Source organism: Rhipicephalus microplus, chromosome 8, assembly GCF_043290135.1.
Source record: "Rhipicephalus microplus isolate Deutch F79 chromosome 8, USDA_Rmic, whole genome shotgun sequence".
Classification (NCBI taxonomy): Eukaryota; Metazoa; Arthropoda; class Arachnida; order Ixodida; family Ixodidae; genus Rhipicephalus; species Rhipicephalus microplus.
In genome coordinates this window covers 90,347,653-90,370,259 of record NC_134707.1, presented here as the reverse complement: position 1 = coordinate 90,370,259, position 22,607 = coordinate 90,347,653, and the positions used below count along the sequence as shown (strand labels likewise).

The following is a 22,607-nucleotide window of genomic DNA, read 5'->3' as shown; positions in this document are numbered from 1 at the left end:
GGGAAATTAAATAAACTATTTCTTTGTAGCAAAAAGTGACAAGAAAGTGCGCACAAATTTAGAAAAAAAAAGCCTCTCAGTTTTTCAAAAGTTTGTCCTAGTCCAAGGAGAAAGTTTTCTGGTTTTCAAAGAACTGATTTTTGTTAGGAGTATAGTTTTTTTTTTTTTTTGATGACTAAACGCGTTTGCAGCTGCACATTGAACGATTACGTCGTGAACTTCATGTGTAGATCAGTAATAAAAAACCATAAAGTAAAAAATGTTGTTTGAAAAAAAAAATACTGTCAATTTTAATAGTGCTGATTAAGAAAAAAAACTTAAAGGAAAATGTAAATTGAACAATAACTGTATTTTACTTGTCATGGGTAATACCGAGCGGGCAGAGAGCATTGCCTTCAAGATTTGCACAAGAAATGTTTTTGCTCTCCTTCCCTGAGAGCGCTTTAATCGAAGATTGTTGATGCTTTTTGCGATTGTTTGTGAACTACTCATCGAGTGGTTTGAATTTCCAGGACACCAGCAGTCCCTGCGGCAGCTTCGGCGATCGTGTGTGCACCGTGCGTGGTTGTGTGAAATTTCGACTCTCCTGTTAATTCTTCGTAGTCGCCGCTGGATCCTTGCTGTGCCCAGTGTTGATGTGACGCCCTGTGCTGCACTAATATGAGCGAGAGAAACTTCCTAGATGTTCCTGAGGACAGCGAAGCATCTTACGAGTCGCTCTTTCGTCAGGTAAACGCGACGGCAGGCCGCCAGTGTTGTTCCAAAGCGATTCTTTTCTGGTTGGAAGAGGGTTTCCGATTGTCAAGCATCGTATCATGTCTTTAACAGCGGGAAGTTTGAAGTTTAATCACTTGTTGGCCTTTTAACAGCACCGTCGGACCGGCGATTACTCGTGTGCCAACACCGTGCACGAAAGTTCCTGAGCTCGGAGACGCGCAACAAGGAAAGCATGCCTAATAGATTGAGGTTGCTGAAAATCGGTAGAGCTTATGAAAACTGATGTCTCAGTGTCGGCTCTGTCTTATTGTCACAGTTTGTAACAGGTGCGGCAAACGTGTGGTTCGGTTGTGCACTCTGGCGTAGGTTGTCCATGCCGAAACTGACATCAATCATTCCAAGTGCGCTGCACTTAAGGAGACGGGGCTGGCGTATGCTTTGATCTTATGCTGTCGCCGTCACTTGGCGTAGTGCAGGCAAAACCATGCATCGCCTGAGCGTGCTCGCGACCAAGAGAACTCGTCTTCGAACGCGTTGATGATTGTATTAACACAGGCAAAACCGCATATATTCCATTTGTATCATATTGACCGCGCTACTTCCTCTTGTTCTTCGAGCGCCTCGGTGATGATATTAACTGCGCAACACTGTAGGTGTCCGGACTGGCGCAGCGATGACAATGAAATCTGCAAAGGTGCGAGCAGAGCTAGCTCTGTCATGTGCTGAATTAAAGGACCTGGCAATACCGGACTTAGTACCGAGGAAACGACTTCACACGTTCAGAAGCACGCGTCCCCGTTATGGATGCTGAAGAGATCGCGCGTGCAGAGCGGCGACGTGCGCTCGCCCGCGAGCGCCAGCGTCGCCGGAGGGCAAACGCGGAGGTACGTGCAGCTGAAGCCCAAGCGAAGCGCCAGCGCCGGGAGCAAGACCCCGAGCTTCGCCAACGAGAGGCGGAGGCCCAGCGACTGCGCAGTGCGGCGAATCCGCATCATCGAGCCCAACAGGCACAAGCCGCTCGCCGGCGAAGAGAAGCCAACCCCGAGCTCCGAGTCAAGCAGGCGATAGCTGCTCGCAAACGGCGGGAAGCCAACCCGGATCTCAGAGTCCGGCAGGCAATAGCTGCTCGCCAACGCAGAGAAGCGAACCCCGAGCTCAGAGTCCAGCAGTCAATAGCCGCCCGCCGTCGAAGGGAAGCCCATCCCGAGCTCCGAGTCAAGCAGGCAATAGCTGCTCGCCGACGGAGAGAAGCGAACCCGGAGATCAGAGTTCAGGAGGCAATAGCAGCTCGCCGGCGAAGAGAAGCCAAACTTCAGCTCCAACTCCAAGAGGCAATAGCTGCTTGCCAGCGAAGAGAAGGGAGTCCTGAGGTTGGTCAACACAAAGCGCAAGCGAGCTGCCAGGAAGGAAAACTTCTGGAGACAGGAGGGGAAGGTACAAGTCACAAGCGTGACTTCGTCGTCCATACCTTTGGCCTAAGCTGCAAGGTTTGTGAGTGCCTGTGGTTCGATAATTGTTTGATGAACATCGGTAACATCTGAAGTATCGAAAGCAACTAAGTATAACACGAACAAATCGTCAGTGCAAGGGAAACGCAGGCGAACCACTGGCTCACTACCTCCTACAGCTTTTATGTTGAGTACAACTGCATGAGCTTTTTTTCATTCCGACATGAGTAACAAGCCAAACGGCAATATTTGCAGAATTTGTCATTGCTTCGGCTGCACTGTTCCCTTCAAGACTTTTTAGCATGTTTTTTAAGCACTGGTCAGGCTGCTCAAGTGACATCACATTATTGTTAATATCTCTCATGAAGGCTTGCTAGTTTTCTGAGTAGACAAGAATGTTGAAATAAATTTTAAAATTTTAACCTCCTTGGTAGCGATGAACATCTCAAAATGGCCAACATCTCAGAATAGGCTCGGTGGTTGATGACCCAATGATTTAAGTTGCACAAACAGGACAGGGACTAAAGGAGATGCAACAACGCACAGAGTGCAAAATACCAACAAAACCGTATTGCCTTGAGCACAGTTTTCATACTCCTTACAAGTGCTACCTCGCGTGTACAACAATCAACTCCTCAGACACGCTAGCTGTTTGCTAGATAAGTTAACAATAATAATAATTGTTGGAGTTTAATGTCTGAAAATGTACTAGCAGGCTAGTCGGTAAGTCATGAGAAGATATGGCAGTGCACACGAGGTTGAACAACGAATAAGCACAATAAGGGATCCAGTTCGCTTGTATAAGCGAATTGATTGCTGCTGCACATTAAGGTGCTCTTGGTGATCATTGCACCAGGCACATGTCGTGTGAGCAGCGCAAGTGTTGCCAAGTTAAGTAATTTTATCCTGCGATAACAATTGGTTAGTGTCGGCACTTGTGTCGACCCTTTTTGTGCGTGCTCGTTGTTTAACGGGATGTGCACTGACATGAGCTGTAACATCACAAAACCATGATATGATTATCACAGAAGTCGTAGTGGAGGGCTCCCACCCTATTTTGACCACCTAGATAAGTTGCCACACTGTGTGCTGACATATTCATGTTATAATCTGACATTTTCAGGTTCAATGATGTCTCTTGTCGACTCATCATTCACGAATGAGACAACACTAAGTGTGCCAAAATCATTTTGACTGCTGCATGTTTTGTACCTCTGTCACATGGAAAGCCTTAACTGCGGTTAAGCTAACTGTGGTTACGGCTAACCACAGTTAAGGTAGCTACGCAGCAGATGTAAAAGCAGCCTCCTTACTGTGGTTATCACAAACCAAGCTATGCAAGAACTGTTTACTCTCACAAACTCAGAAGCTGACAAAATGGCTGAGGAGCCTCGCACCAGGTGTAAATGGATGCAAAATGACCGGCAGCTTCATGCTGTTTGAGGATCTTGCCAGAACGCGACTGTAGTCATCAAACAATCGTCGCATGAAACTAGAGGAAAATTAGGTTTGCCAGGGAACAGCTAGCAACGAAGATTATCTGCCTCCGGCGGGATCAACTAGAGAGTATCACTACGTTTCTTCAGGGGAACTGCTTTTTGAATTGTTCTTGTCTGGCCCTCCCATAGAGAGGCAAGCCCTGAATACGTCGGTGAAGATAGAACAAATCCACACACTGTTTAGGAGGTGTCGAAGGGCAGTTTCGTGCCACAACACTTCCAAGGATGCGCCAGAACTTCTTGCTGATTAGCACAAAATCTCATCGCGTTGCTCAAAGGAGCACGTGTAGCAATGGCACGCCACGTTCATGTTAACTGTATGTAACGCTGAAAGCCATGGGAAGGAAAACACAATTAAATATATCCATGTCATACTCGCATTACGATGTTCCGCTAGCCCCCCCCCCCCCCCCCCCCCCTTTGTACCCATAGGTCAACAGGCACACTCATGAGTTGATCCACTCAGACTTAGATTACGTCGTGAGTCTCAGTTAGTCCGAATTAGTAATATTTTGATGCGTTTTAGTTGTCTTGAGTAAGATTTTAGCGAGTCTGAGCAAAATGGCAATTTTGTCCCCGAGTAAGCCTTAAGTGCAACATATATTTTTTGTGCGAGTCAGCGTGATGTCGGACCTTTTATTGCTAACAAATAGCCCTACCTGCTCATTTTTAGCATTGCTATTAACCTTATATCTGCTTAAGTACTCAAGCCTATTCGCGGGTATCTCGGTGCTCTAGCATTCATCCATCATGTCAATATTCATTGATCTGAGGCACGAGTTGGGGAGGCGGGTTGCCATGAAGTCTCCTTGGAAACTCTTCCACGTGAACTTCTGGATAGGAATATCTGATGCGAGTTGCATATTTAATAAAATTGTCGTTACTGGATTGAAACAACTGATAACTCATTTGATTGTACACGATGAAAAGCTGTATCATAGAGTACCAATTATGTGAGATGGTTGCACTAAACAGTATTGAAAATATGAATGAAAAAGCTTATCTTACACTTACTATGGACTTACTCAGGCTTCCAGAGACTCATGTAAGGTTGGCTATTTTGAGTCCAGTTTAGAAAAAGTTTATTCAGTGCGAGTCTGAGTGAGACCGGCTGAGGAAAATGTTGGTCAGTTGAAGTCCAAATGAGCTCTCAGAGCAAGACATACTTTTTAAAACAGTTTGGGGGAGCTGGAACTTCTTTGCCAAACTATAATCGTGTTCATTTTTTGCACTTTTATTGTGCTCTCTAGCCCTATCCTTAAGAAACATTCTGGTCTGGCATATATATTATATCGCAAGAAAAGGGGACCTTATAGGGGTGTGTACTGAGCCTTAATCAGCAAGGTGGCAACATCATCGCTGCGTGGTTTCGAAGATTCCTTTGTGTGTGCTCTTTGTACTATCCTTTAATCTGCACGCAAGTGGTGTTCCGGTCGTCTATAGTCTTCCAAGTCACCATCGGTCTTGGACAGCGTGTGCGGCGAGTTTTTTGCATGCGCGGCGAATGTGGATGCTATCGAATTGACGACCACGCCGCTGGCGCCTCTCGTGACTGACGTCAACTGCATGCACCCTAAAGACTGTTTTCTCTAGGGGTCTCAGTGTCGCCATGTTGGGTTGTTAACCTTTGTGTATTTTGTATTTTTCATCAACCAGACGTACAGTGTTTCGGTAAACATGTACTTATGAAAACGGTTGTTAGTGCAGATGACATTTCAGGGCCTTAATTATTCTTATTGCAATATGCAAAAACAATAAAACATCAACTTAATAATCCTAAACGGCAGTGCCCAAATGTGTGAGGTAAAATAGTTTATATATGACATTACTCCTGCGATGAGAAATTCCAAAAGAGGGGCGTGTGGCTGCTGGAGACGAAAGTGGATTTGTCTTTTTCAAGGCTGCAACTGATTTCCCTAGCGCTCGTGTGTTCATTCTTTGTACCTTCTCCTCAGTCCAAATACAGGTGAAGAGAGGGCAACTACTAAAAGGGTGGGAGATGGGGGACAATGAGAAGCTACTATGGCAAGTTGGGTTAGTCTAAAGGAAGAGAGGGAAAAATGGGGGAAGAAGAGGGGGGAGGGGCAAGTGTACATGTTTTGCCGAGTTGTCAGAAAAAAAGCATCACTTAAAGGGCCAGTAAATAACCCCAAGGTGCAAAAAAATTGTTGTAAAGAGGAGTATGTTCACTTCTGCATTCTGAACATGCCGCCGCAAGAATTTTGCAAATATGTGTCATAATAACGAACTTACAGGAACTACAACATCGGTTTCAGCTGGTTTAAAATTTTGGCTTGGCGTTGCCACCCTTCTCACTCACAGGTAGGGGAAGGCGTAGCCCATCGCCGTGGCTGGTTTAGACCAATCGACGAGCTGCGTGCTACGTAAAGTTGCCGATCAGCGACTTTGCATCACTGCACATGAAGGGAGGATTGGTCAGGCGTAGGAAAGGAGCGCGGAATTGTTTTTTGAAATCGAGGCTCTTTGCGTTGCACAGCTCTGTGATATTAAAAAAACGCGATCACCACGGCCCACTCTACCAATTGCCGAGCTTCTTTGGGGGAGGGTGTAAAAAAGTAAGTCGGAGCCTGTTGACTGGCACTTTAGCAATAGGTTAGAAATTTGTAGAAAGAAGGCTTAACATTTATCAGTTTCTACTCTGCATGTCACATATTACAAGGACTGAAGAGACCATAGAAATTATCCAAAGTTTCCTGCTATGGCGTACCTCACTGTCTCGTAATGTTTCTAAGCATGTAGAACCATAGAATAGCTTCTATCTGTTGTCCGGTGCCTTTTGAGGTGAGGCTTGTTGCATTATTGTAGTGAAGCAATCACTTATGGGATAGTATGCCTTCAATCAGTGCTGGTGTATTGGATTTTTTAATGCTTTAAAGTGTATCTAGTCTTACAAAAAGGGATCAACTTAAGTGTAGCGTGGTACAGCTAGCCATGAAAAAGGCAGTCACTGGGGTAACCTTAAGAGGCAAGGAGAGAGCAGAGTGGGTCAGGAAACAAGCAGCTGTTACGGACATGTCTTCATTGAAATCAAGAAAAAAAAAATGGGCATCCGCAGGGCTTGTAGTGCATAGGCAAGATATCGTTGATTGATATGTGGGGTTTAACGTCCCAGTAGGCAAGATATCGTCTGGTCATTAAGGGTATCTGACTGGATTCCCAGAGAAGGCGGATTTGTGAGGGGGAGACGGAGTGTCAGATGGGATTAAATTTTGCGAATAAATTAGCCACAGCATAAACAGGATCAGGTCGGTTGCTGAAATGTGGCAGAGCCCATTGCCCTGCAGTGGGAGTAGCCAGGGATGTAACAATGAGCACGATATCTAGTATGTGTGGTTTTCCTTACTGCATAAAGGTGTGTCTACATTTTTTCCTGAAAATAATGTCATGCGGGGTGTTCATAGAAACTGATCTGCTTGTTATAGTTTGCTGTAATATCTGCCAGGAAATGCCGCAGTTGTCGTTTTCACTGTTATTTCTCTGTGCAATAACGGATGTGGCTGTGTGCGCATACTTCAAATAGAGTGACTTTGTGACTGGATACGGTGAAGAAAGCTAGCCGTGCTCATTTTCTTGCAACTGTGCTGCGTTCACAGAGGCATACAAATAATTTTCTCTCCAGTCTGTGCTCGTTTACATTTTTGTGAACTCCGCAGTTGGGCTACAAAGTGTCAATTTGTTGAGATTTCTGCAGTGATTAGGGGAACTTTATTAGTACCAAATCAATCTGCTTGTAAAGGCAGAGCGTACAACATTTGAACACAAAAAGGAAACTGACCACATCACTGAATGCTGAAGTTGCGATGATGTGGTTCACAATAAAGCCCGAAGAGCCTGCCATTAAGCCTGGTGCAGTTGCATAAAGCGTGTGCAACAGGCACGCAGCTAAAATCAGCTTGATTTGTCGTTGCTATTGTTGAGGTCTCTTGATATATGGAGTGACATACTGGATCCTTTAGTATCATAAGTTGCTGACTATATCTTGATTTTATCACCACAGCTAGGGGGAGTGGTGTGTGTGTGCTTGTGTGTGTGTTCCATACATCTAGTGCCACGAGTGTTCTACATTTGGTTTTTGTGACGGGATAAATCTTAGTTTTCTTGTGCTAAACTGTTCTATAATTAGTGTCTGTTAGCTCCTGACATAAGCAGCCAGTGCGACGATTTCTTGTATTCTTGAAAGACAAATGCTATAATGTGTCATTACCGAGTCAATGGTTATTCAATTAAGCCACGATTATGAGAAAGACAATTTTTACAACACATTAATTGTAACTGAAAATTATGTATAAACTGACTTTAATAGATGCACATAAAGGAAGCGATTCAACAAAGAATTGCTTACATTGCCCAAGCTCATGCTCAAGACGCGCCAAAATCTAATAAAACAGGAAAATGTGAGTGTGGTGTCTAAAGCTACTCTTTTTGTTTCTAATATTGATGGACGCCTCACTGCTCACGTATGAGCACGATGACTGTCCTGGAAGTGCCTGCCAGTCAGTTTAAGTCCGGTTACTTTGCCTATTGTGAGACTTTTGAACATTGCACTGTTGTACTTGATTGTTTCACTTACCAGAAAGCTTATTTACGAACTCTGAAAAACATGCTCGATGTCATTTCAACTCCAGGCTGATGAAGAGTTCCGACAGTTCGTGAAGACTCTGTCCGATGAACCCGGTGCTCCCAAGCTCAAGTCCAAGACTATCAAGCCATCGCCGGGGTTCTGCATCAAGACTAAGGACTCGTCTAATGGCAGCAAGCTCTTCATTAACGTCTGCCACACTTCTGAGGTTGGTATAGGGTGTTGACAGAGGAAAACATAAATTTACGTAAACATGCAAAGGAAATAGGCGTGATAGTTGAATCATGGCATATCACTAATGTTTGAAGCACATGCCCAAGTTATCTTTCGGTTATACACTCAAACCTCACTATAACAAAGTTGTGTCTTACTAGGAAATAACTTCATTATATCCGAAAATTAGTTATATAGGTTTATTCCTAACACTATACTTATTGCAAGACTATTTTTGCTTCACTTTGTTATAACTGATATTTTTTATGTCTGGGTTCATTATAACAATGTTTGAGTTATAGTACACAAAAACATGTTCTCTTTGTTTATTGTCTTTAAAGAATACTGACGTGAAAATTTTCAGCTGTGGTTATTTTTTTTTTACATGTAAAATAAAAGGTCAAGCTCTCAAAAGTGTAGTAATTGTACTGGTAAGCGAGAGTGTGCACTGAAAAATTCAGTTACAACATATTTTCAAAGGCTGGTCCAGGTTCCTACTGTACCCAGATGTCACGACACGGTATGAACCTTCCGTCACATGCCCACACTAGATATAGTACCATTCTCATGGCTGCTTCACTGCATGGCTCCATTGGTAAAATGCAAGGGATCAATATGTTTGAATACCTGGCTCCATCGCAACTAGCTACACTGGTACATGTAATCACCAGAATCGGTATACCCTAGTTTGAGATGATACTTCAATATCATTAGGTGTGCCACGCAAAAATTGACTCATGTCGAAAGTTAAGTGCTGTAGACTCTCAATAAATAAAAATCGTTTGAACGGAACCACTGCCTAAATGGAACAAGTGCTTCTGACAAGATCGGTTCTGTACATTTATTCTAGGTCTTTGCTCACCTCTCACTAAATAAAATTCCTCTAGAGGGGTCATGATAGTGTCACCCAATAATTTGTTGTTTCAGTGCAAAATGGAAGGAAAGGATCAATTATGCTTAATCATACAGTCCATTCTCATTAATTCAAACTTGAAGATACCTCTGATTTTTGTTTCAATTATCAAGAAGTTTGAATTATCAGAAGATCTCAGATATATTAATGTGGGCTGGATGTCATGACACATTATGATTAGGCATTGATATTATCATGTTTAAACATTTTTTAAGTGTTTTTAAACCCTAATGAACCCTATGAAAAAAAAAACAGATTTAAGATATGCAAGTTTATTGGCCATTTACTGCTCATCAGAGCTTTTAAAGTATTCGGGAATTGCCAACTGCTTTTTTGCTATATGTGCATTTAGCACAAACCTCTCTATACCAGTTGAGAAGCATCACGGTTTGCCATGCATGTGCTTCATTTAAAACATTTTTTTACTGGCAAAGCATTTTTCTTCGAAGGCCTCAGGCGTCTATTTGTCATTTTTAGACTGTTAGCGTTACATAAGCATTCAAATTTCTACATAGCAGTGGGAATGCAGCAGATGTTTTTCAGTATAGAAACGCGAATAGTGTGAATTAACCAATGATGAGTTTGAATTAAGAGGCTTTTAAATGCATTAAAAGTTTAGACGGCCCACTAAAAATTGAATTTTGTTTAAAGTAACTGAAGGTATAAGATATCAGAATTTGAATTATCACGAGTCTACTGTATATGAAAAGTTCTGTGTAAAAGAATATATCAGTGCAATACAGGCCCTAGAAGTCACCGGCTAAAAACATTGCCCACTGCCAGCGACCACGATTTTACCATGGCATCCATGACATCATGCACTGCATCGAGCGAAGCAGTCTTCCATCGAAATTTCAACTACGGAAAATTGTGCAATTTCAGCGACAAGCTCAATGAAGCTAAAATATTTCAATTTCATGCTCAGAATCCCATGGAACAATATCGTTTGCCAGAATGCAGATGATTGCACAGCAAGGAACTCATTACACCACTGCTCGCGTTTTTATAAAAATGTTTAAAAATTAAACGAATTGCTCAATCAAATGCACTGAAATTTCGCCAGCTTGTTTGTGAACGCGCAAGGGTTAACCCGTGTAACACAGATTACGATAGAAAATTTGCTCTTATGGCCCTTTGAAATGTAGCATATTTTACTGGTTGATGTTTCGATAAATGAGAGTTCAGTTTAGCGAGAGCAATCTTGTTAGTAAACACGTTTGTGTGGCAGTGAAAACGGGACTTGGAAAATTGGTGTCGGTTTAATCTGAGGTAAGGAATTCAAGTAAGAGTGCTGTGGTAATTCAAGACCTAGCTTTAAGGAGTGTGCGAATAATAAAATTTCATCATGAATCGATTTCAAATTGAATAGTGCTGAACATTAGCCAAATTATCGAATCTGATATTAAATGCAAAAGAATTTGTTTAAAATTTAAAGGGGCCCTACAACACTTTCTTAAGTAGCCATGGGATGGGTTCACTGGAAGAGCTTATTCTCTTACAAATTCACCACCACGAAAAATTTCAAAATCCATCCAGTACGAGCAGAGTTGCAAAGATTTCTCGCACGCTGCAATTGCATTCTCTCTTCTCTCGTCCTGACGAAAGCACTGGAAGCTAAGCAGAGAGGGATGGCATGATTAAAAAAAGACATCACGCACGCATTGCGACCTTGAGCATTGTTTTTTCTTTCGATTACGCTGCTTTTGAGTGTGATCACACCTGCACGTAAGGACATGTCGCTGCCTCTCGCGGTGTTCCCTCTAACGACTGAGCGCGCCACGCTCAAATCAGCGAATGGCTGATGGAACGGCTGGGCCGAGTGATGTTTTAGCTTCTACCGTCATTTGTCGAGAGAAAAGAAATCAACTTTTAGCTGACTTTGAGAATTTATCGTGGATTCCAGGCCGCATGCTGTCTCTAATATTCGGCTCTCATGTTTTCGGGAGCCTCTACTATCGACGGGCAATGTTTTCTGGTCATGCCCAAAAAGTGTTGCATGGCTCCTTTATACAAAGGCCGAGGAAATGAAACTTGGTTACGTCTTTAATCACATAATATGATGAGTGACTGGTATCGAATTTGCAAATTGTCAAGCAGAACTGTTGCCGGTGACCTAGCTTCAGGCTTTCTCACCGTGATGCTGCGGTTTTTCCTGAAGTTGAAGACGTGCACGCACTGGGCACTTCAGTGGCAGGGATGAAAAGATATTGCAAAACGAATTTGGCAGTAACGGGTTAAGGTGCAGCTGTATACTTTATTCAGCATTTGAAAGGATTATTCTTTTTCGAGATCAGGATTTTATTGAAGTATTTTTGATGTGACAAGAGAAATACCGCTGAATGAAGAGCGACAGAAGAACCACAACGCAGGCAGTGGGATCAAGAAAATACCGGACTAGCTTACAAGGGAGATTCATGAGGCTGAGGCTATTTCATTATGGGGTTCCATGTGCGTCAGCACTTCGTCGCTCAGCCTCGGTGAGAAGCAACTGTTGTTCTGAAGAAATTAGTATTGTGCACATCATGTCTTGTGGTTCTTGTTGAGCGATATGAGTAGTCGAGAGTGGCAATGAAACGTTATGTTGGAAGTTAGCTGTTTTGTTCTGTGTCTTTTTATTGCGTCCCCGTTCATTCAGCACCATTCCTCTCGTCGTCAATAAGTACCAAGAGGCCTAAATTTCAACAGTGCTATTTTTGAGACTCGTCACTAGAAGATCTGGGCTGAATGTGCAGGTTATTTTTCTCCCTCTGCAGTTTGACCAGTCTCCCCAACTGTTCCCTTCTTTACTGGAGGCATGCTGTGTGGAGATTGCAGAATCGCCTTTAAAGTAAAGAAGTGTGCTCACTTTTGAGCCAAGATATCTGGCGTGATGATTATAGTCGGAGGTGTTTTCCTTTTGTATTTGGTTTCAAGGTGACAGAGAGGGGAACACTACTGTCACCATTAAAGTGTGGTCATAAAGTGCGTTACTGCAACCACATTCTCATTGTGGATTTCCTCTGTTCTTATCATTTTACCCAGAAGGCATAATGGTGCAAGCATGACGTGCTTCATCACAGAGCTATCCTTCATTTCGTTAACAAGTAGCACCACAGGCATGCTTTTTGCTGCACCTGTGATATGAAGTGATGTAACTATAGAACGGAAAGTAGTGTGGACAGTTTCACTATTAGTATGTAGTGATTTGGTTTCAAGGGAAGATGGCAGTTGAAAAATGCAGGTTTTTTCCCATACTTACACATTTTTGTTTCTATCACCTTTCAGAAGTTTAGTTTCTCTAGTTTCACCACAAAAAAACTGAGAATTGTATTTAAACTTCAAGTAGGTTAAAATCTCTTTTAAACAGCACAAAGTGGCGAAATACTAAAAAGAGCTATTGTCAAGAGTCCCTTGGAAATTGTCACCTGGCTGCTTTCCATTGCTTTTGTCATGAGTTCACTAAAGCCACAAGCTCAAAATCACAATGATTGCCATGTTCTCATGATTGGATAAATCATTTTAAAAACCACATCTTTGGTGCGTAGCTGGCTTTGAGTTGCATCTTTAAAAATGAGCTTTTCTCAAAATACACTTCCGGGCAACTTCTTGAGTATAGACATGTTGTTTTTGGTACTTTTGGTAACCAAATCAGGATAAAATTTTGCCCGCATATTTTTTAACATGTGGAGGGTACAAGTATTTCTTCTAGAACTATTGCCAATATAATTATTACAAACATGAAGGAAACAATTAGCATGGGCTAACAATTCTAAGAACTCTCCCATTAAACTTTTTTGTCCATTTAAATGTCTTATATGCACTTTCATGATAGTTATTTTCATTCGACAGTTAATGTGGAGCATTATGAGCCTGTGATGGCTCAGAACAATAAAAGCTTGCTGGCATAAAAAGTTTCTCCAAAATAAACTTTACACATTGTCGTTGCAGAAAACTAAACCTGTGCAATTTACTATAAAACTAATTACAAATTTTAAATCAGCTTGAAAGCCAATATATAAAGTAAAAAAATTGCCGCGTGTCTGCGTGTTTCAATGCAAATGACCTCAAAAGATGTGAATCTTCTGTCTGGAGAGAGAGAACAAAAGGTTTATTTGATGTTCTGCGCAAGAGGGTCGGTGAATGGTATCTTAGAGGCACTGTGTGAGACATGAGCACTATCTGGTGGCTCATTTCTTGGAAAACGAATTCTGGAAACTAGTCTTAAAAAACGAAAGGATCTGTGCATGGTCATCGGTATAGCAGGCGCATGCCGTACGCCTGCTATGTTGGAGGCTATAATCTGTAGAATGCAGAACCACGGGTAGGTGGCAGCACTGTATCGTCTTAGGAAAGCATAGGACACACCCACCTTTTCGTGCATAGCATTGCACTGTCAGTGCAGCGTAATAAATGCTACGGTCTTTAGAAATATATATATGCCTTTTCTAGCTTAAAGAAACACACAGACAAATACTGACGTGCTGATAATGCACCTCAAATATGCATATTTGCTTTTGATTCGACATGGTGCACAAGTATGAACACAGACACCAGATCAAGATCGATGGGTGTTGCGGAACGGGTTGAACTTTGGCCGAGAAGCTGAATCATTTTGGTTGACAGACAGGCAAACAGAAAGACAGGCAGAGAGACTAAAATTCCTGCTTTGGAGTATCACAGAAAAGACTGTCATCTTGGGAATTTGATTGCTTAGCCTACAGATTAACAAAACTTTTTTTTTTTTAAATTGCATTTCTTATTAAGTACAGTAGTGCAAGGTAGAACCTAGGGCAGTTATTGAAAGTAGCAGTGGTCCTGTTTATTTCCTTCTTTTTTTTCTTGTCTTTACTTGTCCTTACGTTGTCTTGCCATACCTGTAGTTGTTGTTTGTCTCATATTGTGGGCCTATGCCTCACTGTCCTGCATCGGCGTTGGGCCATGTTGCAGCTTCCCGAACCGCAGGACATCAGCGACGAAGAGCTCATGCACATCCTCAGCTCGGACGATCCTACTACGTACCGAGTGCCCTTGAGCTTAGGCCTACCGCACGAGGAAGTTGACAAGAGTGAGTCGGGATTTATTCTTTCACCCTGAATTGGGTGAAACAGGGGGGGGGATCTCTAGGAAGTGTGAGGGACCAATCGGAGAAATCTATTTGCCACCTATTGTCGCACAACAAATGGCAGTTCACCAGTATTCCTGAAAAGGAAGGCGCATACCAGTTGCATCTTATCGGTGCATACTTGTGGGGGCGAAAACATGGAGACTTTTACGAAATAATGCAGCCTAAATGGAGAATGACATGGCGAGGCACGCAGAACAAAATGATCAGTGGGTTGTTAAGGGTAAAGAAAGCAGGCGCTCAGAAAACAAACACTGTTTATCGACATCTCAGCAAAGGTTAAAAGTAATTGGGCATCAACATGCCATGTATTGGGCAGGCTAACTAACTGCTGGTTATTAGAGTAACACATGAGGGTGAAAGAGATAGTGGGCAGATGAGGTTAAGAAGTTTGGCAAGGATAGCATGATCACAGCAAGCAGGACTGGATTAACTCGAGAAACATGGGTGAGGCTTTGCGCTGCAGTGGGCACAGTCCTGCTGTCGATGATGACTTAAAAAAAAGCATTGACCAGTGGTAGCTTATTGACATCGAGGTGAGCTGAAGTACTCAACGCTGTATGATACCTAGTTATCAGCACAGTAAAAGGCAGCAGACATGCAAAAAAATGTTGACATGCCCCGTAAATCTAATGATTTGTGGTCTTAGTGGCACTATTGTGATAACATGATAATAAAAATTGGTGTCGTCACAAAGTGGCTCATATGCTGCAAGCCTGGGCTGGTAATTTCTAATGATTTAGATCATTTTTTTAAACCTCCGCGATTTCGAGGGGGCTTGCTAATTCACGACGCTTATTGCTAGGTATAAGTATGATGCTTTAAGGCATGATGCTGACAAAGGAAATATTGAAACGAATGTCCAGAAGATAGGGAAACCAAATTAAAGTCTAGAGTAGGGTAAGGGTTAGTTTTATGGCTTGTTCTACTTTTGACCGTGCGCACGCAAAGAAGGTCAAACGTCATGCGCATACCTGAAGACATGCGTGAATACCTTCAGAAATTGTTGACATGTTGATAACAGCCACCATTATAAGTGGCATCAATTTCGTGTGAATATGGTGAGACAAAGTAATTGAAATTGTGTCATTCGGTTGCAATTAATCAAGCATGTTATCTTGTAGACATAATACATGCTTTGCTGGTGCAGGAAGGTTAAAAAAAAATGATCTGAATCATTAGAAATTACCAGCCCAGGCTTGCAGCGTACGAGCCACCTTGTGACGACACCAATTTTTATTATCATTCTATCACAAAAGTACCAGTAAGTACCAGTTCTCTTTATAGTTTTCAGTACCACTAATTGACATTCGGACCATTCTAAAAAACTTAAAATATTCTGTGAAATCGTTGAGTGCATAATAAGACTCAGAGCCGAACAGGGTGTCACATCCTAAGCTATATCAGTCGGCATTTTGCATCAAGCTGATCTGTTTTTATGTTTTTTTTTCTTCTACCAATCTGCCATTGATACTGGTAGTGCTTTTGTTCTCTTGTTAAATGAATGTAGAATATGATTTTGGAAGTTTTCATGAGAGTTTAGAAGTAGTTTCTAACAGATAATCTGACTTTGCTCAATTATATACACTGCTGGTGCAAGCCAAAGGCAGAGGACAAGGCACTCGATGCTTGCCAAGTAGTTCAGCTACTGCAAAATTTCCGTGGAGGAAAAAAAAAATGTACAGGGTGCTAAAAAAGTGTTGTAACAATCGTAGTGTCTCAGTAGATTATCGATAACTCACACTGTAGGAGATCTCATGATCTTGTTTGAATTAACAGGAGCTCTTATAAATATGACCCAGGGCAAAATACCAGCTAGTGTCACGATGTTTATTGTTTCTCAAGGCTGCAGCAACATTGTAGGCTAGTCTGCATGATTGCCAGTAAAGACGTCAGCAATCCTACCTGGTGATCATTACAGTGCAGAGTGGCATGCGTGTGTAGTAAGGTGACAAAATGTGTTGTCCCTTGACAGTTTGTTGGCCCCTTCCTAGTCTTGGGATGCTTTTTCCCATGACAACAGTGTATTGCGGCAAAAGTGTGCAAACCGCGTGCAGTCTGCACATTTTTTTTCAACAGCCTGGCCAACCACATCACTCTTCTCATCATAATTTTATTCTAACTTTCTTGACCAGTGTATTGAGGAGCCACACAATAAAAATGAAAAGAAGGAAAGGAACAGTTAGGAGGCAGTATTTCACTATGCAATAGAAAAGAAGAAAGAAAAAAATTGGCCCCATATCTGCATGTTTCACAGCAAATATTGTTGAAAGAGCATAGTCTTGCATGTGGGGAGAGTGAAAAAAACGTTTATTTGATGCTCTAGGTGAGAAAATCGGTGAATTGTATTCTGAAAGCGCAGCGTATAGAGTCTCCATCCATGCAGCGAAGGCGAACGAGCGCGTCGAGGCACGTTAGACACGAGTGCTATCTGGCAGTTATCTTTGAAAATGAAGGAAGACATGCGCGCCCACGCAGAAAGATGCGCACCTGTCTTGGAGGTGATAAAGTGTAGAACGCAGTGATGGGCAGGTGCCACCACCGTGTTGTCTTAGCAAAACGGAAACACTTGCCTTTTTGAGCATTGCGTTTCACTGTTAGTGCAGCCTGATAAACGCTATGGTCCTTAGAATTACTTATAAGTGACTTTTCTAGCATAAAGTCATACGTACAAAATATTGACGTGTTGTTAAGGTGCCTCAGATATATACAATAATTGCTTTTTAATTGACAATCGCACAAGTATGAAAGCTGAAACTTGAGCAATATTGGTGGGCGCTGCAGATGGGGTTGGCCGTTTAAGGTATCGTTATGATGAACAAACTGGCAAATGTACAGACAGAAAGCCAGACTAAAATTTTCGCCTCGAAGTATCCCGAGAAAGACTATTGTCTTTAATACTAGGTTACATTTTGCTTATGCCAAGCTTTGCTTGCGCCTCATATTTCTATTTAGGGAAGGACTCCCAATTTCTTTAAAGACGATAGTCTCTCTTAGTCTCTCCTGGGATACTTAAGCCCCAAAATTTTAGTCTGTCTCTGTCGGTCTGTCATACGATCCATCTACCTATCCATAGTCAAAGCACCTGCTGAACGCCCAGCCATCTTGAAACTGGTGGCTGCGTTTATACTTGTGAACATTGTCGTTGAAAAAAGCAAACATTTACGCATATCCGAGGTGCAAAATCAATACATAAGGAGTAGGCGGTGTGTTCGTTTACTAGGAAATACACAGATGTGTAATTCTAAAGACCATAGTGTTTCTTACGCTGTGCTGAAAATGTGATGCTATGCACAAGAAAGGCCTCTGCCAACGGTATGGTGCTGCCACCTGGTAGTACAGAAATGGTATCAGAATAGCAATCATCACGGGTGGCCGCGGATAAGACTGGGACTCATGTAATACGCCCAGCAGAAGAGTACCTTTTCGACGGCATTTGCCATGAAGCATGCCGATAGGCTGCCAATTTTATTGCGATAGAATTCTATGGACACTCTGGGCTAGATTTTGCCGCCGACGTTGACATGTACATCAGCGTCGCCGTCATTCACTGTATATGCATACGTATCTATATATCTCAAAATGCAGGAAAGAAAAGTAATCCAGAAAAAGACTCTGGTGCGCAGAATCAAACCTCTAACTTGTGAATTGTGAGTGCGAGGCGTTAGCCATTGAGCCACGAAAGAGCACCTCCTTCAACGTTCAAATGGCAAGCTATTTATATCTACCACTTACCGCTGGCGATGGGCATTTCGACGGGAACTACTATCGTGTTTTAAGCATTACCAGTGAGATGACGCAGTGAGCGCCTGTTGCCAGATCGTCACAACATGAGGGCGTGCACTTTCATTCCTCACCCATACTTAGCCCCATGGAGAGCGTACTCTCTCAGGTGCGCTCGCTTACCTCGTTGTGGGGACAATCGCACACCTTGGGCTTTAACCAGAATGATTCTCTTGTAGTTACCGGGCACACAGTGGTCACTGTACTTGTTGCACAGTCTTCGTTTGCGAAATGGGCGCGCTTTTCAGACACGATGAAGTAACAGCTGAGACACTTATTCGCATTCATCTGTACCTGTGAATAGGTTTCATGCGTTCTTTGTGCGTAAGAAACCCGAGGCACATTTAGATCTGCTTGCCGTTCTTTGCGTGACCTTCCAATTTCGGATAACGCGTTCAGTGCTTTGCCTTTGTGGCAAAACTGGGACCTTTTTGTAAAGTTTTTCATTGTCATCTGTCTCTCAGGTGGAGCACCATGCACAGCGTACGATGTGATCATCAACGAAGCCTTCTTCCGTAAGATCAGCTCCAATGAGCTTTTCAAGACCTTTCTCATCACAGTGGCACTGGATGGCATTGAGGAGAAGTACAAGGCCCACCCTGAACGAGGTATGTCCGCATGCCTCTTGTTGAGCCACATGAATTTAACTTGGGCGTGCAAAGTCGGACCTGTGTGGCTTAGATAAGTTTTATTTTGTTAATTGTACCTATTCTACCAAATGTACGCTTATTCGTGCTTTAGTGGACATTATCCTCGCAATGCAGTGCTGTGTAGAATTCTAGTAGGGGATATACAATAGTCAACAAAAGTATTGCTAAAACCTCATGTGGCAGAGGTCTTGGCATTTAGCAGATCTCGTTATGTTTAATAAAAAAAAAAGGGGGCATGACATTTATAGTGTTGTGCCACGATTCTCTTCTCTCCTGTTAATGTGGCCAAAACTGAGAAATGTGTAAGAAATATTGCCAAGAATGTGGACTTTTATATTGAGGAAGCTAAAGCCGAAAGTCATCACCACCGCTGAGATACACATGTGTTTCCCTCTCAAGTTTTCAAGCAAGAAATGCTTTTAGCTTCCATTGTTGGCAGCCATCAAGTGACCTTGAGCCATACACAGGGGCCATTTCTGGGGCGCTCGAAATGAGACACTGAAGTTTTTAACAATAAAGTACATGCATTCAGGCGAGATCATTAAGGCATCATCAGCAGGACATCCAAACAATGAGGTGAAATGTTGAAAGAATTCTAAAGAAATTAAGAACTGTGTTGCTTCTGAGTTCGTTTCAGTGCTGATTCATGCTATCACCGTGGCTTTAACTAGGCTGAAACATTATTCACCATTTAAATTTGGACCAATTCCAAAAGCAGGCAGGACACCATACACTTGATTTTTCAAACGCCAGTGCCAAGCCCGTACTGTTTTGAATGCCAGCAGTGGCAAGTAAATGACACAGTATCACAGGCAACAGTTTTGATGAGCGGGTTGCTCCATTTTTGAGATACGGCACCGCTCAGCGGAAAGCGCACCAGCTTGCTGTCGCGTAGTGGCTGAATTGTTCGTGGCCGTTAAGCAAGGTCCTCGACCTGTCGGGGCAGTGTGGCTCGAGTTTGGTGGGGTGTTCCCATAAGAACATGCACAAGTGTGAAAATGGCTCATGCTTCTTACACTCAAGGATGTACTAATGGAAATATAGAGGCTTGAATGTGGACGCCTGACAAAACTGACGGACACGTTACACAAGCGCGCACAAAGAAAGCACACTTGCGTTTTTCATCAAGGTGGTAGTTTCTATCGCTGCAGTGATGACGGGCTTGCGGCACGTTGGGCCGCATTTGTATGTCACGTTAGATTCGAGTACAGTAGTTGGGAGGAAGGCCCAGCACAGGACAGGCAAAGGGCATGGCTTGGCCACTCTGGAACATGCCGACACCAGGTAAATACTTGTCCCAGGAACATGAGTACTGATCAATTGCATAGCTGGTTCTTTACCATAGCCAGAAAATCCAGGAACTGGCTAACCTCTCTGTCCTTATGCCTGTTTCTTAGGTTAGGTTAGGTCTTGGCTTTACTGGGTACGAGGGTCCCACTCAAGCAGCTCAGTTTAGCATCATGGCTGATGGTGTAGCGCGGTATCTGCTTATCAGTGTCTGCATTGTGGTGCCCTTATTTATATGTGTGCCTGACTGCGTACTTCAAGCACACCTAATTCCTACAACAAGATTGTGGCTAGTACAATCTCCAACCAGTCTTGCTTTGTGGATACGCATTTAAGGCTTAACTCTACTCTCGATTATGTGGAAGACTTTAACTTTTTGTCGCAAATGTTTAACTGAAAGGAGTAATCGCCTATTTAAAAAAAATTACGGGAGATGTCGACTTTTCAATCCGAAAAAAAAAAAGTGCGCACACTGCTGGTGGCGGTTTCTTCATGAAATCCACAGTGCAATGCAACTTCCTTTCTCAAAATAATGGACCGTAATGTAATGAGAAACAGACAGTATGTATTCGAATTGGTTTTCAGTACTCACAGGGCCCTAGTAAAGCTTTTGCAGGACAAAATGCAAAATGTTTGACAATTTCGAGCTGTGGTGGTGGTGGTGGAGAGGCAGCAAGGGGCATCTGTATGTCGTGGTCATACCCTTCCTCTCGAAAACCAGAATGAAATGTTGTTTTGACATCGGCTACTGGCAGGCACTATTTGCTGGGCTCGCTTTCTCAGTACTGCTCCTCTACATTGTGTTGGGGTGAGGCTTACAACCTGGTTACACTGTTCGTTATTAACATTTCTTACTAATAACGAAGAATGTGCACCGAAGAGATGCAGACTTAACTGCCGTACTAGTTAGTCCAAGTGATGCCAAACTTCATTTTGTTGCTCCAAACCTGTTCTGAAACGCCAATTTTTCAGCTCTAGATCTGCTCGTAAACACAGTGTCTCTTGCTGTAAGTATGCTCCAGAATAGCTTATTTTTTTTCCTACTCCCAGAATTTCTCCAAATTCAAAAATGGGTGGACCACGACAGAATTTGAGCCTATTGATACGTGGTTAATCGAGAGTGTTGCAGTATCGATTGATTGGTTTAACGTCCCAAAACCACCATATCAATACGAGAGACGCGATAGTGGAGGGCTCCGGAAATTTCGACCACCTGCGGTTTCTTTATCGTGCACCCAAATCTGAGCACACAGGCCTACAACATTTCCGCCTCCATTGGAAATGCAGTCGTCACAGCCGGGATTCGATCCCGCAGCCTCCGGGTCAGCAACCGAGTGCCTTAGCCACTAGACCACTGCGGCGGGGCAGTGTTGCAGTATCAAACAGACATGCTGGACACTTTAAATCAAGATTCCAGGACAGATGGTAACCATTTGTACTTTATCTTCCACCTATTGTTCACATTGTAGCATTCTTAATGTACTGTTGGCTATGTGTAAAGTGCGTAAAGGTGGGAATTCATGGTGACATCTTTTCACGAGTGGGGTTTTGGGCTCGGCATAATGTGCATGCTCTGGTTCCATGCAGAGAGCTATGTGGTGCTGAAGAACAAGCTCTACATGGGCACCATGCCAGACCACTCCATACAGGACAGGAAAGGACCACTCATCTCGGAGCTGCCCACGTGAGTGCCTTCTGCATATTGCTTGCACATTATCACTCTGTGCATGGCTTGCATGCCAGTCTGGTGCGTTACGGCGTATTCGGTTGGCCACTCTGGTCCTCTGGCCCAGAGTCGCCAGATTCGGTGGCAGCTCCCAATCGGAGTGCGATAGAAAGCGTACCAACCGAACACATCGGCGATTTCAGAGCACCCAGAGCAGTGCACCTGCAGCGCCACCGTGCAGCCAGCGCGAGAAGCTGCCGGGTAAACATAGCTGCGCCGCGTCAACATTGTCAACAAATGGTGCCGATCACTTCAGTGGACATCTGTGACATGTCTTACCTTTGTTATATTCTTCGTCTCTCTGACATGTCTGGATGTAGTGAAAGCCTTCTGAGCTCAGCACATAAATCCAACGATCGTCCTCGTCCAAACTGCTATCTTCAAGGCAAATCACGAGGCTTTATGCGAGCTGCTGTAACGACAGCATTGACGTCTCTTTCGCCTTGGCTAGCCGCCTCGTTATTGACATGGTGCATTTATGGCTTTTTGGGTGTCGATTCGCTCCACACACGCGCGAAACTGCCATTAACAACACACGTGTATTACGCGCCCGGCGTTTATCCCTTCCGAAATGCACGCTCCCGCTCCTCACCTCGTTCACCTGCCAGGAGTAACGTGATTGGCTGGCTTGTGCCAGATGATTTGTTCTCTCGGTGAGATCGCGCCCCGC

General features: G+C 43.3%; 1 protein-coding gene across 2 annotated transcripts in view; it reads left to right on the top strand.

The window, feature by feature from the left end:
- Positions 1 to 521: 521 nt before the first annotated feature.
- Positions 522 to 22,607, top strand: part of LOC119184967 (PIH1 domain-containing protein 1) — an 85,572-nt gene continuing 63,486 nt past the window's right edge. The window contains exons 1-5 of one of the 2 annotated variants that reach the window (XM_037434119.2): positions 522 to 729; positions 8,311 to 8,472; positions 14,317 to 14,434; positions 18,739 to 18,882; positions 21,799 to 21,895. In XM_037434119.2, the coding sequence (XP_037290016.2) occupies positions 661 to 729; positions 8,311 to 8,472; positions 14,317 to 14,434; positions 18,739 to 18,882; positions 21,799 to 21,895 (590 nt within the window). In that variant the 5' untranslated portion in view covers positions 522 to 660. Of the gene's footprint in view, positions 730 to 1,265; positions 2,205 to 8,310; positions 8,473 to 14,316; positions 14,435 to 18,738; positions 18,883 to 21,798; positions 21,896 to 22,607 lie in introns of those variants that run through there. The other variant, XM_037434118.2, reaches the window with a different exon arrangement.